The following is a 15,134-nucleotide window of genomic DNA, read 5'->3' as shown; positions in this document are numbered from 1 at the left end:
CAATCTACACTGGGGAATGATCTACACTAGGAAATTATCTACACTGGGAAATGATCTACACTGGGAAAGTATCTACACTGGGAAACGATCTACACTGGGAAATGATCTACACTGGGAAACGATCTACACTGGGGAACTATCTACACTGGGAAATGATCCACACTGGGAAACGATCTACCCTGGGAAATGATCTGCACTGGGAAATGATCTACACTGGGAAACGATCTACACTGGGAGACGATCTACACTGGGAAATGATCTACACTGGGAAACGATCTACACTGGGAAACACTCTACCCTGGGAAACAATCTACATTGGGAAAGTATCTACACTGGGAGACGATCTACACTGGGAAATGATCTACACTGGGAAACGATCTACACTGGGAAATGATCTACACTGGGAAACGATCTACACTGGGAAATGATCTACACTGGGAAACGATCTACACTGAGAAAGTATCTACACTGGGAAACGATCTACACTGGGAAAGTATCTACACTGGGGAATGATCTACACTGGGAAATGATCTACACTGGGAAAGCATCTACTTGGGAAATGATCTACACTGGGAAAGCATCTTCACTGGGAAATGATCTACACTGGGAAATGATCTACACTTTGGAAACGATCTACACTGGGAAATGATCTACACTGGGAAAGTATCTACACTGGGAAACGATCTACACTGGGAAACGATCTACACTGGGGAACAATCTACACTGGGAAATGATCTACACTGGGAAATGATCTACACTGGGAAATGAACTACACTGGGAAACGATCTACACTGGGAAACAATCTACACTGGGGAATAATCTACCCTGGGAAATGATCTACACTGGGAAATGATCTACACTGGGAAACGATCTACACTGGGAAACAATCTACACTGGGGAATGATCTACACTAGGAAATTATCTACACTGGGAAATGATCTACACTGGGAAAGTATCTACACTGGGAAACGATCTACACTGGGAAATGATCTACACTGGGAAACGATCTACACTGGGGAACTATCTACACTGGGAAATGATCCACACTGGGAAACGATCTACCCTGGGAAATGATCTGCACTGGGAAATGATCTACACTGGGAAACGATCTACACTGGGAGACGATCTACACTGGGAAATGATCTACACTGGGAAACGATCTACACTGGGAAACACTCTACCCTGGGAAACAATCTACATTGGGAAAGTATCTACACTGGGAGACGATCTACACTGGGAAATGATCTACACTGGGAAACGATCTACACTGGGAAATGATCTACACTGGGAAACGATCTACACTGGGAAACAATCTACACTGGGAAAGTATCTACACTGGGAAACGATCTACACTGGGAAACAATCTACACTGGGAAATGATCTACAAGAGCCACTTAATTTTGATTGCGCTCTCTATATCTAAAACATTAGCAAATTAAAAAGATTAACTTTGTTACTTAAAGTAATTTTCTTTCTTTCTTCTTCAAAATAATGAATGGAGTCTACAGTATGCAGAGAAATAAATGTTTTGAAATTTGCATTACAGCAGAGCAGATTCGGGAAGTCTTAAAGAGTATAAAGGTGGATAAATCTCGGGACCTAATCTAATGTATCCCAGAAAATTGCAAGAAGCAATGGAGGAAATTGTGGGGCTCCATGCAGAAATATTTACATCATCTATAGGTACAGGTGAGGCGCCTGATGACTGGAGGCTGGCTAATGTTCTACCTTTGATTAAAAAACATTGTAAGGAGAAACCGGGGAACTATAGACATGTGAGTCTACTTCAGTTATGGGTAAATTGTTGGAGGTCATCATAAAAGATAGGATTTATGGGCATTTAGAGAGTCAAAAATTGATTAGAGATCATCAGCATGGTTTTGTGCAAGGAAAGTCATCTCTCACAAACTTTATTGAGGAAGTTACCAAAAAGATTGATGATGGCAGAGCAGTGGACATTGTTTATTTTGATTTTAGCAAAGCCTTTGACAAGATTCTGCATGGTAGATTAATTAGTAAAGTTAGGTCACATGGGATTCAGGGTGAACTTGTTACTTGGATACACAATCGGGTTAAAGGCAGGAGACAGAGGCCGGTGGTGTGGAGGGTTGTTTTTTTGGAATGGAAGCCTGTGACCAGCGGTGTTCCACAAGGATCGGTGCTGGGTCCACTTTTGTTTGTCATTTATATAAATGATTCAGATGTGAATATAGAAGACATGGTTAGTAAGTTTACGGATGACACCAACATTGGTGAAATTGTAGACAGCAAATAAGGTTTTCTAAGAACACAAAGAAATATTGATCAAATGGGTCAATAGACTGAAAAATCTCAGATGTAAATGTGACGTATTGCATTTTGGTACAACAAACAAGGATAGGGCTTATACAATTAATGGTAGGGCCTTGGGTAGTGTTGTAGAACAGAGGGACCTAGGGGTGCAAGTATATAATCCTTTGAAGTTTGCAGCACAGAGAGACAGGTTAAAAGGTTACAAAGGCATATGGCACACTTGCCTTCATTGCTCGGTCTAGCCTTCATTGCTCAGTCTTCTGAGTAACGGAGTTGGGATGTCATGTTGAAGTTGTACAGGATATTGATGAGATCCCTTCTGGAAGACTGAGTCCAGTTCTGGTCACCCATTTAGGGGAAGGGTCTCATAAAACTGGAGCAGGTTCAGTGGAGATTTACCAGGATGTTGCTGGGTATGGAAGGTTTAAGTTGTTCAAAAAAAGGTTGCATTTGCTGGGACATTTTTACAAGGGAGCATAGGAAGTTGAGAGGTGAGCAGATGGAAGTTTGTAAAGTAATGAGAGATATAGGTGGTTTTAATGGTAGTTGTCTTTTTCCTCGGATGGGGGATTATCAAGACTAGGGGAAACCATTTTCAAGATGAGAGGAGAGAGGTTTAAAAAAGTCATAAGAGGCAATTTTTTTATAGAGAGGGTGGTTAGCAGTGTGGAATGAACTTCCTGAGAAAATGGTGGATACGGGTACAATTCGAACATTTAAAAGACATTTGGATAAGTACACAATCAGGAAAGGTTTGGAGGGATATGGGCCAGGAGCAGGCAGGGAGGGATAGTTTAGCTTGGGATTATGTTCAGCATGGACTGGTTGGACAAATGGGTCTATTTCTGTGCTGCATGACTCTATAAGAGGCTAGGAGCATGTAAAATTGCCATAGTCCTGCCAGACCATAGGGCTGCTCTCTCATTAGAGAGAGAGAGATGACTAGTGGTGGTTTAAGCTGAAAATATGTTGCTGGAAAAGCGCAGCAGGTCAGGCAGCATCCAAGGAACAGGAGATTCAACATTTCGGGCATAAGCCCTTCTTCATTCCTGAAGAAGGGCTTATGCCCGAAACGTCGACTCTCCTGTTCCTTGGATGCTGCCTGACCTGCTGCGCTTTTCCGGCAACACATTTTCAGCTCTGATCTTCAGCATCTGCAGACCTCACTTTCTCCTCCCTAGTGGTGGTTTAACCCAAGGTCACCATGCCTCAGGCGAGAGATGGTGTTGAGAAGGAGACGCTTTCATGTAAACTTCAGTCGGTGTGGGAATCGAACCTGTTGATAGCATTAAGTATTGGAGACCAGCCATCCAAGCTCAACCAAATCCCTAACAGCAATATGCATTGGCCAGTCAGCTTCGTAAGCCCGGGGCTGCAGCATGTCAAGAAGCAGCTCATCATCACCTTCTTAGGGGCAATTAAGGGTGGGTAATAAATGTTGGGCCGACCAGCAGCACCCACATCTGGGAACTAATAAATAATAAAAAATGGTCAAAGCCTCTGCATTTCCCCGGTTATCATTCTTAATTCCCCAGTCTCACAGTGTCTTTCAAGATTGTCAAGGATATCACAAACAGGCCATGAGCAAAGTTCCCAAAATTGTCCTGATTTTCAATGGGATACCTTGAACTGGGAAATTCCCACATAACAAGGGATGAACTGGCTTTTTTGTAATTTCATCCACCCTTTCGGTTGGTTGTGACCAAGTTTACCTAACCATGATCTCTTCCCTTTCTCTCAGATCCTACTGCTTTCCAAGGGGCCAAGAGCACCGAGCTTTCTCATGTTAATGAAGAGTGAGGTCACTACTTATTAAACGCCAACGCTGACATCTCACACTCGCCAATCCAATCGAAGGAAAGACTCATTGCCAACAAGAGGGGCTGCAATAAAGAGAGAGCGAGAGATATGCTGGCGGACAGATAGAGTTCCTGCGGAGAGTGGACTGTGAGGGATACAGTGAGGTGTGAGCTGAGTGTGAACTCACCACTGGCCCGGCCAACTTGCAAATAAGTTTCGCTTCCTGCCAGAAATTGATGGGCTTCAATCCTCTTATTCTCCTCAGGAGCAGATGACTGCAGGTTCCATTAGGTGGAGCAACATTGCCAGGGGTTAGTTGCACCGAATGCTCCATTTTTCTGATTATTCAGGAAACATAAATGAGTTATTTACATAGACACACAGACTCTAGGTGCAGGAGTAGGCCACTTCCCTCCTCTGCAGCCCCCACCCCATCGAGACCACATCACCATTCAATATGATCATTACTTTCTCCCCATATCCTTGGTGCCTTTAAACTCTGAAGAAATATCTATTTCTTGAATATATTCAATGATTTAAACTCTATAATCTTCTGTGGCAGAGAATTCCACAGGAATGAAGTAAAGAAATGTTTCCTCATGTCAGTCCTCAATGGTCTAACCCATATCTTGTGACTGTCACCCCTGGTCCTAGACTCCCCATCCACAGGAAATATCCTGCCTGCATACAGTCTGCCCAGCCCTGTTAGAATTTTCTATGTTTCAATCATGTCTCCTCTCATCGTTCTGAGCTTTAATGAATCCAAGCTCCATCAAACCAATCTCTCCTCTCGGACAGTCCCTGGTGTGTCAGCCTCGTGAACCCTCACTACATTTGTTCTATGGGAAGCAATACTACAAATGTGGTCTCAGCAAGGGCCTGTATAACTGCTTCTGAATTAAAAGCTCCTTGCAATGTAGGCCAATGTACCATTTGCCTTTCTAATTGCTTGCTGTCCTTACTTTCACTGACTGGTGCATAGAGTCATCCCTTTGTAAGTCACACATGTCACCATTTCAATAATACTCTTTCTTTCTGGTTTCGACAGTGAAGCGTATAACTTCACTGTTAGCTGCTGTGAACTAATTCTGCCTTCTTCCCTCCACCACTTGGATAATCCTGTTTGCAATCCCTTCAATCACTACAGCTATGTTATCTACTCCAATCCAACCTCCCCCCACCCAGCCTTCTTTTGCAATACATGGGTAAATTGATTGCCACAGGAAAATGTTGGGCCTGATTACAAATTAACAGTTGTCCATGTAGAACTGTCAGAATAGCTGGGAGGATAATCAATATTCAGGGTTCAATGGTTTTGAAATTACTGTTTAATTCTCTCAGCTATTCGACCTTCTATTCCAATAAACACGTCCAAAGTGTAATGAATGAATGATTACTGCATGTTACACAGTTAACTGGTTGTCCACTTTGAGGTGAAGATGTGGTGAACAGTATAGTCGGTTTCCTTTGCAGTGTATGAGATACACTGAGACATTCTGCCCCTCTATTCTATCGGTTCGAGTGGTTTGGGGTCCAATCATCATTCTTTGTGAATTTTGATGCAGCCAAACCTTTGCTTCTGGGATAAAGGTGAGCACCACTTCTGCCCAGGAACCTTTGTTTATGAGTTTTCTCTTCATTCTCAGAATAGGGGTGTGAGGGCCTAGGCTGAAATTTATTAGATATCAGCGACTGACCTTTGAGAAGTTAGTGGTGAGATTTCTTCTTGAACAATTGTAGTCCAGTTGACATATGTTCTCAACAATGCTGTCTCATTAATTTACTTTAATCAATGCGAGATCCATAGATTAAGGTCTAACTTTGGTGCCGTGCTTAAAACTAAGTGTGTGTGTGTGTGTGTGTGTGTGTGTGTTGGTGTGTGGGTGTTGTGGTGTGTGTATGTGGTGTGCGTGTATGTAGTGTGTGTATATGGTGTGTGTGTGGTGTGTATGTGGTGTATGTGTGGTGTGTGCATGTAGTGTGTGTATGTGGTGTGTGTGGTGTGTGTGTATGTAGTCTGTGTATGAGGTGTGTGTGGTGTGTGTGTTGTGGTGTATGTGTGTGGTGTGTGTGTGTATTGTGGTGTGTGTTTGTGGTGTGTGTGTGTGGTGTGTGTGGTGTGTGTGTGTTGTGGCATGTGTGTGGTATGTGTGTGTGGTGTGTATGTGGTGTGCGTGTATGTGGAATGTGTATGTGGTGTGTGTGGTGTGTGTATGTGGTTCGTGTATGTAGTGTGTGTATGTGTGTGGCGTGTGTGTGTGTAGTGTGTGTATGTGGTGTGTGCATGTGGTGTGTGTGTGGTGTGTATGTGGTGTGTGTATGTGATGTGTGTGTTGATGTGTGCTGTGTGTGTGATGTGGGTGTGGTGTGTGTGTGGAGTGCGTGTTGTGGTGTGTATGTGTTGTGTGTTGTGGTGTGTGTGTATGTGGAATGTGTACGTGGTGTGTGTATGTGGTGTGTGTGTGGTGTGTGCATGTAGTTCGTGTATGTAGTGTGTGCATGTATGTGGCGTGTGTGTGTAGTGTATGTATGTGGTGTGTGTATATGGTGTGTGTGTGGTGTGTATGTGGTGTGTGTATGTGGTGTGTATGTGATGTGTGTGTTGGTGCGTGCTGTGTGTGTGTGATGTGTGTGTGGTGTGCGTGTTGTGGTGTGTATGTGTTGTGTGTTGTGGTGTGTGTATGTGGTGTGTGTTGTGGTGTGTATATGGTGTGTATATGTGGTGTGTGTGTTGCGGTTTGTGTGTTGTGGTGCGTGTATGTGGTGCGTATGTGATGTGTGTGTTGGTGTGTTTTGTGTGTGTGTGGTGTGTGTGTGGTGTGCGTGTTGTGGTGTGTGTGTGGTGTGTGAGTTGTGGTGTGTATGTGGTGTGTGTTGTGGTCTGTGTTGTGGTGTGTGTTGTGGTGTGTGTATGTGGTGCGTGTTGTGGTGTGTGTATGTGGTGTGTGTGGTGTGTGTGTGTATATGGTGTGTGTATGTGGTGTGTGTGTGGTGTGTGCGTTGTGTGTGTATGTGGTGTGTGGTGTGGTGTGTGTGTGTGGTGTGTATGTGGTGTGTGTGTATGTGGTGTGTGTATGTGTGTGGTGTGTGTGGTGTGTGTGGTATGTGTGTGGTGTGTATGTGGTGTATGTGTGTGTGGTGTGTGTATGTGGTGTGTTTTTGTGGTGTGTGTATGTGGTGTGTGTATGAGTGTGTGGTGTGTGTATGAGTGTGTGGTGTGTTTATGTGTGTGTGGTGTGTGTATGTGGTGTATATGTGGTGTGTGTATGTGGTGTGTGTGTGGTGTGTGTATGTGGTTTGTGTGTGATGTGTGTGTGTGTGATGTGTATGTGGTGTGTGTGTTGGTGTGTGCGTTGTGGTGTGTGTGTTGTGTGTGTATGTGGTGTGTGTGTGGTGTGTGTATGTGGTGTATATGTGGTGTGTGTATGTGGTGTGTGTGTGGTGTGTGTATGTGGTTTGTGTGTGATGTGTGTGTGTGTGATGTGTATGTGGTGTGTGTGTTGGTGTGTGCGTTGTGGTGTGTGTGTTGTGTGTGTATGTGGTGTGTGTGTGGTGTGTGTATGTGGTGTGTCTGTGGTGTGTGTATGTGGTGTGTGTATGCGTGTGGTGTGTGTATGTGACGTGTGTATGCGTGTGGTGTGTGTGTGGTGTGTATGTGGTGCGTGTATGTGGTGCGTATGTGGTGTGTGTATGTGGTGTGTGTGTGGTGTGCGTATGTGGTGTGTGTATGTGGTGTGTATGTAGTGTGTATATGTGTGTGGTGTGTGTGTGGTGTGTGTGTGTGGTGTGTGCATGTGGTGTGTGTATGTGATGTGTGTGTGGTGTGTGTGGGTTTGTGTGTGTGGTGTGTATGTGGTGCGTGTGTGTGGTGTGTGTGTGGTGTATATGTGGTGTGTGTTGGTGTGTGTGGTGTGTGTGTTGTGGTGTGTGTATGTGGTGTGTGGTATGTGTGTGGTGTGTATGTGGTGTGTGTGTGGTGTGTGTGGTGTATATATGGTGTGTGTGTGTTGGCATGTGTGTGGTGTGTGTGTTGTGGTGTGTGTGTTGTGTGTGTATGTGGTGCATGTGTGGTGTGTGTGTAGTGTGTATGTGGTGTGTGTTGTGGTGTGTGTGTTGTGGTGTGTGTATGTGGTATATGTGGTGTATTTGTGGTGTGTGTGTGTGGTGTGTGTATGGTGTGCATGTGGTGTGTGTGTGATGTATGTATGTGTGTGGTGTGTATGTGGTGTATGTGTTGGTGTGTGCGTTGTGGTGTGTGTTGTGTGTGTATGTGGTGTGTGGTGTGGTGTGTGTGTGTGGTGTGTATGTGGTGTGTGTGTGTGTATGTGTGTGGTGTGTATGTGGTGTTTATGTGGTATGTGTATGTGGTATGTGTGTGGTGTGTATGTGGTGTGTGGTGTGTGGTGTGTATGTGGTGTGTGGTGTGTGGTGTGTGTGTGTGCTGTGTGTGTGTGTGGTGTGTATGTGGTGTGTGTGTGGTGTGTGTATGTAGTGTGTGTATGTGGTGTGGTTATTTGGTGTGTGTATGTGGTGTGTATATATGTGCTGTTTATGTGGTATGTGTATGTGTGTGCGCAAGTCTTTTTCATGTCATGATATGAGTCTGTTGACTAGTGGTGCTCAATATGTTCAATGTAGTTATGTCTGAACGTAGAGTAGGCCAGCACAGGAACAGGCCCTCATGCTAACCATGTCTGTGCCTACCATGATGCCATTCTAAACAAGTCCGATCTGCCCTGCCTTGTATCCCTCTATTTTATGCTTAGTCATGGGTCTATCTAAATGCCTCTTAAATATTGCTATTGTATCTGCTTCTATCACCTCCCTTGATAACATGTTCCAGGTACCTACCACTCTCTGTGACAAAAACCCTGCCTTGCACATCTCTAAATTTTTATCCTCTAGTATTTAACAATTCCACCCTGAGAAACAGACTCCAACTATCCACCCAATATATGCCTCTCATTATTTTATGTACAGGTAGTTCTCTTATAACGCCATAATTCAATTCCCATGCCATCTCACTTTATAAGAAAGTTGTGTAATACCAGCACCATTTAAACTGTGGGGCCGGAATTGTGTTATTGCCAATACAGGTAAGGAAAGTTTGTGCTCCACAAATATCGGTCTAAGTTCAACAATCGTGTTATAGCCAATTTGTGTTGTAGAAACATGCTATAGGAGAACCGCCTGTACTTTTATCAGGTCTCCCCTCAGCCTCCACGCTGCAGCAAAATCAATCAAAATTTGTCCACCCTCAATCCAGGCAATATCCTGGCATATCTTGTCTGTATACTCTCAAAAGCTTTCACATCCTTCTGATACGTGGGGACCAGAACTTCACTCAATATTCCAAATGTGGCCCAACTATAGCTGCAACATGACTTGATAGGTTTTTTTACTCAGTGGCCCAAACCAGGAAACCAAACATGCTGAATGTCTTAGTTGCCACCTATGACAATGCTATGGTTATAAGAGGTGTGTTTTGACCTGGTTTCTTTTACAGAAAGATTGGGGGACAGGTGGAGAGCAGTCTAAAAGAAGATAAACAACTTGTGAGGCTTTGGGGTTTTTATTAAAGTTGGAACAATAAAAGCAGACTGAGCGGGTGTGGTCAAGCTCTCACAGATCCAGTTTGCTTTCAGCAGTTGTTGCTGGGGTCTCAGCAGGGCTGGAAGGCAGTGAATCCCTCCCTTCTATTAGACTCTCTTTCTCTGAGTTTTCCATCTGAATTGTTCTTTCTTCATGGATTGGAGAACTGGATGTGAGACAATCTATTTCTGAATTTGCCCTTTTGCCAAGGAGTGTATCTGTGGGTTGTTATTATCTTGGAGCAGTTAATTAGTAATCTGTAGTGTCTATTGTTCTGCTAAGTTTTCCAATAGAGTTAAGTTATTTCATGCTCTTTTTTCTTCTGTTATATTTTAACCACATTATTTGAATAAATTGTGTTTGGTTTAATGTTGAGTAGTTTGACCAATCGAATTGTATCGGGAACACAGCACCTGACGTATATCTTTAAAATAATAAAACGCTAGGGTCTAGGCTACCTTCTTAATAATGTTGAGAGGGTTCTGGTCTTTTCCATGCTATTTGTGTAGCCGCTTTCAGGGAGCTATGGACTTGAACCACAAGATCTCTCTATGTCTGGGTGTGGGCTTGACCATGGGGTGTGGAGGTGGAAATGTTGCAGAAGGAGCTGGAGTTCAGAGCTCCCAGCATGTAGCACTAGCTAAAGCCTGTTATCATGTAGAAATTAGTGTCACCTTGGCACAGACGCAAGCTATACAATGTGCAACGTACAGAAATGAATTTTGTGGAAACTTATGGTAAATAAGCGACAGTTACAGTTCTCATCAGTATTCAATGAGAACCATTATAAATCTGGATAGACTATGAATGGAAGCATAAAGTATGCTTGCATTTCCCAGAACAGTAATGTTAAATTAATTTATTCCAAATTACTAAATTGTCCAATACTCACTGAGATTGACAGTCAAGTTCTTGTAATTTTGACCATAAGCTCTGACAAGAGGCATATTCACATTGTTCGTTTTATCACATGAACCGGGAGGGTCCAGGCGATGGATGAGTCATGTCGAGATAACACAGGCATTAGCGATGAGGACACAAAGCAGCACTGTCCACCAGCTCTCTCCTTCTCCCACCACAACGTTCCCAATTGCATCCAAGGGACATTATCCTCCTTACATTCACGTCCCTAGCTTTGTTTCCTCCTGAAATTCCATGTGTGTACAACCAGAGGCCACGAGTTTACCATGCGGATTTTCCCACCCTCTTCCCCACCACCCTCCCACCCCGCCCTCCACCCCCCCCCCCACCCCCAGCCCCCCACCCCCCCCCCACCACCACCTCCCTCACCCCATTTGCAATTTACCTTTTCCTCGCTCTTGAGTGTGAAGTTCAGCAGGTTCCTGTATCCCTCCAGCTCGATATATTTCGGAGCAGTAATTGGAGATGCCTGGGACTGTCCAAAGTTACAACTGCAGCAGCAGATGTATTGCTGTCTGTAGGCACAGTGGGGGAGCAGCTGGATTGGAAAGTGATCACTTATGATCACGAGCTACTCGGTTCCTATCAATTGGTCGCTTTAAGATATGACAGACTCTCCAGGTTAAATGCGAGGGCAGGGGTTACCTTCACCTAACTATCAGCCACACACTTGCCTTCACAATATCTCTGAAACATTGAAGCATTTCAATGCATAGGGCCAAATAATTACAATTGGGAGTTGCCTTGGACTTTGATACTTCCCTGTCATTTACTGAATCTTCACTTTACAAATACATAACCTGCTGAGTGCCATTAAAAGCCTGTGATTTGTACTAAGCTGTTGAAGGATGGAAGAAAGGTGATTGATTGATTACTTTTGCGAAGAAGTCACTGAAGTAGAAAACCAGGCACCTTGTACACAGCAGGCTCCCACGAAGAGCAATGCGACAAAGATGGATGGTCTTTGTCTGGGATCACAGAATCATTATGGTGCAGATCGAGGCCATTCAGCCCATCATGCCTATTCTGATTCTATCCCTCAGCGCCAATCTCCTGCCTTTTTCTCATATCCCTGCATGCCATTTCTATCCAAATGATCACCCAATGTCCTCTTCAAAGCCTCAATTGAACCTGCTTCCAGCACATTTCCAATCTATTTGTTGAGAGGTCAGATGTTGGGCAGAAAACTTGGACATCTCTGATATCACTGATGCTTTGCATCCACTGGAGGAGAGCAAAAAGGGCCTCAATTTAAGGTTCTGTATCTGAAAGATGGCGTTTCTGACAATGCAGCACTCCCACAACTCTGCACTGCAATCTCAGCCTGGATGAAGTGTTCAAGTCACACAGATAGTACAAAAGAGTGGGGTAGAAAAGGGACCCTGACTTGCTATTATCATTAAAATGGGTTGCCTGGTACTCAATCAGGGTTATCTGCTCAGGGTTTAGGTGATTCATGGGAAACTGGAAGCTGTAACTAACATGATTAGTTATATGTTTGCCACTGACAAGTGAGGAGAAAGTGAGGTCTGCACATGCTGAAGTATCAGAACTGAAAATGTGTTGCTGTTGCGCTTTTCCAGCAACACATTGTCAGCACTGACAAGTGAGCACAAAAATACAAACATTAAACACTTCATTGCACTAAGCTTCCAAAATGACCTCAGTGGGTTCAGCAATGTCTGAAAACTAGGCCCCTCCTAAAGAGAAATGTGTTAGCTAGTTTGGATTGATTACCGTTGACCACTTCAAAACATTTGGCTAATGCCTTAGCTGTGAGTGTTTCAACAGAAATGATCAGAAGAAATAAATACTGTTTTGACTCAAGATTAAAATTGTTGGGGAAATTTCTCCCTGCAGTGCAGCCCTGAGTCCATGTGTTTTATGGGAACAACCTCTGTCCGTGATTTTACAAATTGTGAAACAGAATTGTTGCTTTGAAAATCATTAAACTTTGAAAATAATCAAATGTTGAAAACTGAGGGCAATTAACAGGGAAGTTCATATTGCAGCAAAAATAAGGACAGAGGGAGGCCGTTCAGCCTTCTGGAACAGACTATGACATTCAGTTTGACCATGGCAACTCCTTTAGTTCCTTATCACTCTGAAAGTAACACTGATAATGTGGTAGCTGTTACATATCCGATTTCTCAACTCCATTGCGTGAATGGTGGTGTAATGAGAGAAAGCTGGGAGCTATTAGTAATTTAGTGGCATTTTAACTGATTGGCTTTTCTAATAGAATCTCACTGATGTTTCCTGCAAACAATAGCATCCTGAGTAAGAAGTTGTTTCAAAATATGTGACTTCCTTCTCCTGAAGGCTTAGATTGTTAGAAGGATTCTCTCCCAGTAAACCTGGCTAATCTCTGTTACCGCCCAAAATGTTGACTTCTCCACTTGCTGATGCTGCCTGGTTTGCTGTGTTCTTCCAGCCACCTGCGTTGTTTTCAGCATCTGCAGCATTTGTTTTGTCTCTAGCTCCATTCAAATAGCTCTCCTGCGTGGAAACTTGGGAAGTTAGTGTTGCTCTGGAGTTTGTACGAACGATGGAGTCTCAGCATTTAATGAGAAATGTCCTGGCCTGATCATGACCAACAATCAGTCAACAAAGGCTCAAGATAATTGGCACCTGAACCAGGCGAGGATAAAGGTCTTTTCTGAAGCAGCAAGTTGTCATATCTGGAAAATGCTGATGGAAATGTGCTAAGGAAATGAAGATTGCAGATGCTGGAGATCAGCGAGGAAGACAGAGGTGCTGGATTAACACAGCTGGTCAGGCAGCATCCTGGAATAGCACAGCCTGGTCATTGTGATCTCCTCCAGCTGTACAATTCTTTGAAATATCTCCATTCCCTCAATCATAGCCTCTGGAGCACCTCTGGTGGTAAGACTTAATGGTAAGGTCCTGGGAAGTGTTGCTGAGCAAAGAGATATTGGGGTGCACATTCATAGTTCCTTGAAGGTGGATTCACAGGTAGACAAGATAGTGAAGAACGCATTTAGTATGCTTGCCTTTATTGGCCAGTACATTGAATATAGGAGTTGGGAGATCATGTTGTGACTATACAAGATGTTGGTTAGGCCACTTTTGGAATATCGCATTCAATTCTGGTCTCCCTGCTTTTGGAAGGATGTTGTTAAACTTGAAGGGATGCAGAGAAGATTTACAAGGATGTTGCTGGGGTTGGAGGATTTGAGTTACAGGGAGAGGCTGAACAGGCTGGGGCTGTTTTATTTGGAATGTCGGAGCCAGAGGGGTGACCTTATAGAGTTTTATAAAATCATGAGGGGTATGGATAGGATAAATAACCGAGGTCTTTTACCCAGGGTGGGGGAGTCCATAACTAGAGGGCATAGGTTTAAGGTTAGAGGGCAAAGATATAAAAGGGACCTAAGTGGCAACTTTTTAATGCAGAGGGTAGTGCATGTGTGGAATGAGCTGTCAGAGGAAGTGGTGGAGGCTGGTACAATTGCAACATTTAAAAGGAAACTGGATGGGTTTATGAATAGGAAGAGTTTAGAGGGATATGGGTCGGGGCTGGCAAATGGGACTAGATTAGTTTAGGATATCTGGTCAGTATGGACAAGTTGGACTGAAAGGTCTGTTTCCGTGCTGCACACCTCAATGACTCTCTGACCTAAAATACTTGCAAACAAAGTTCAGTCAGCCTACACCATGGGGCTGACCCAATACTTTATGCTAATAAGGGAATCGGCAGTTCTAACATGTGACCTGAAGCAATAGAGCTGTGTGTTCCCTGAATTTCTCCTGCTGTCCCCTCTCCTGAATACAAACTCCTGAATCTCTAACACTTTGAGGCTCTGTCCTAGTAATTTCAACTATGTATCTGTAGAAAGGGATGGAGAATGCTGGGACAATGGTTGCCTATTTAAGAGAGACAGAGTGACAGATTACTCATTCAGGCTTAAAACTGGTAAAAGGACTTTTCATGTCCAAACTTTAAGATTATTCAAATGTGATGACAACTGCTCAAGTCATAACTGAAAATGTGCTCATAGTTAATATTTATTTCTGTTGTGGTTCTGTTCGCCGAGCTGGGAATTTGTGTTGCAGACGTTTCGTCCCCTGTCTAGGTGGCATCCTCAGTGCTTAGGAGCCTCCTGTGAAGCGCTTCTGTGATGTTTCCTCCAGCATTTATAGTGATTTATATCTGCCGCTTCCGGTTGTCAGTTCCAGCTGTCCGCTGCAGTGGTCAGTATATTGGGTGCAGGTCAATGTGCTTATTGATTGAATCTGTGGATGAGTGGAATGCCTCTAGGAATTCCCTGGCTGTTCTCTGTTTGGCTTGTCCTATAATAGTGTTGTCCCAGTCGAATTCATGTTGCTTGTCATCTGAGTGTGTGGCTACTAAGGATAGCTGGTCGTGTCGTTTCGTGGCTAGTTGGTGTTCATGGATGCGGGTTGTTAGCTGTCTTCCTGTTTGTCCTATGTAGTGTTTTGTGCAGTCCTTACATGGGATTTTGTACACTACAATGGTTTTGCTCATGCTGGGTATCGGTCCTTCG

At 43.8% G+C, this 15,134-nt stretch overlaps 1 protein-coding gene across 1 annotated transcript in view; it reads right to left on the bottom strand.

Annotated features, from left to right (window-relative positions):
• The window catches only part of LOC132830227 (multidrug and toxin extrusion protein 1-like), a 51,317-nt gene extending 46,891 nt beyond the window's left edge, over window positions 1-4,426 (bottom strand). The window contains exon 1 of the mRNA XM_060847760.1: window positions 4,280-4,426. Within this exon, the coding sequence (XP_060703743.1) occupies window positions 4,280-4,426 (147 nt within the window). The remainder of the gene's footprint in view (window positions 1-4,279) is intronic.
• Between the last annotated feature and the right edge of the window lie 10,708 nt (window positions 4,427-15,134).

The sequence above is a fragment of the Hemiscyllium ocellatum genome, chromosome 31, assembly GCF_020745735.1.
Source record: "Hemiscyllium ocellatum isolate sHemOce1 chromosome 31, sHemOce1.pat.X.cur, whole genome shotgun sequence".
NCBI lineage: Eukaryota > Metazoa > Chordata > Chondrichthyes > Orectolobiformes > Hemiscylliidae > Hemiscyllium > Hemiscyllium ocellatum.
This window is presented reverse-complemented; position numbering and strand designations above follow the sequence as displayed.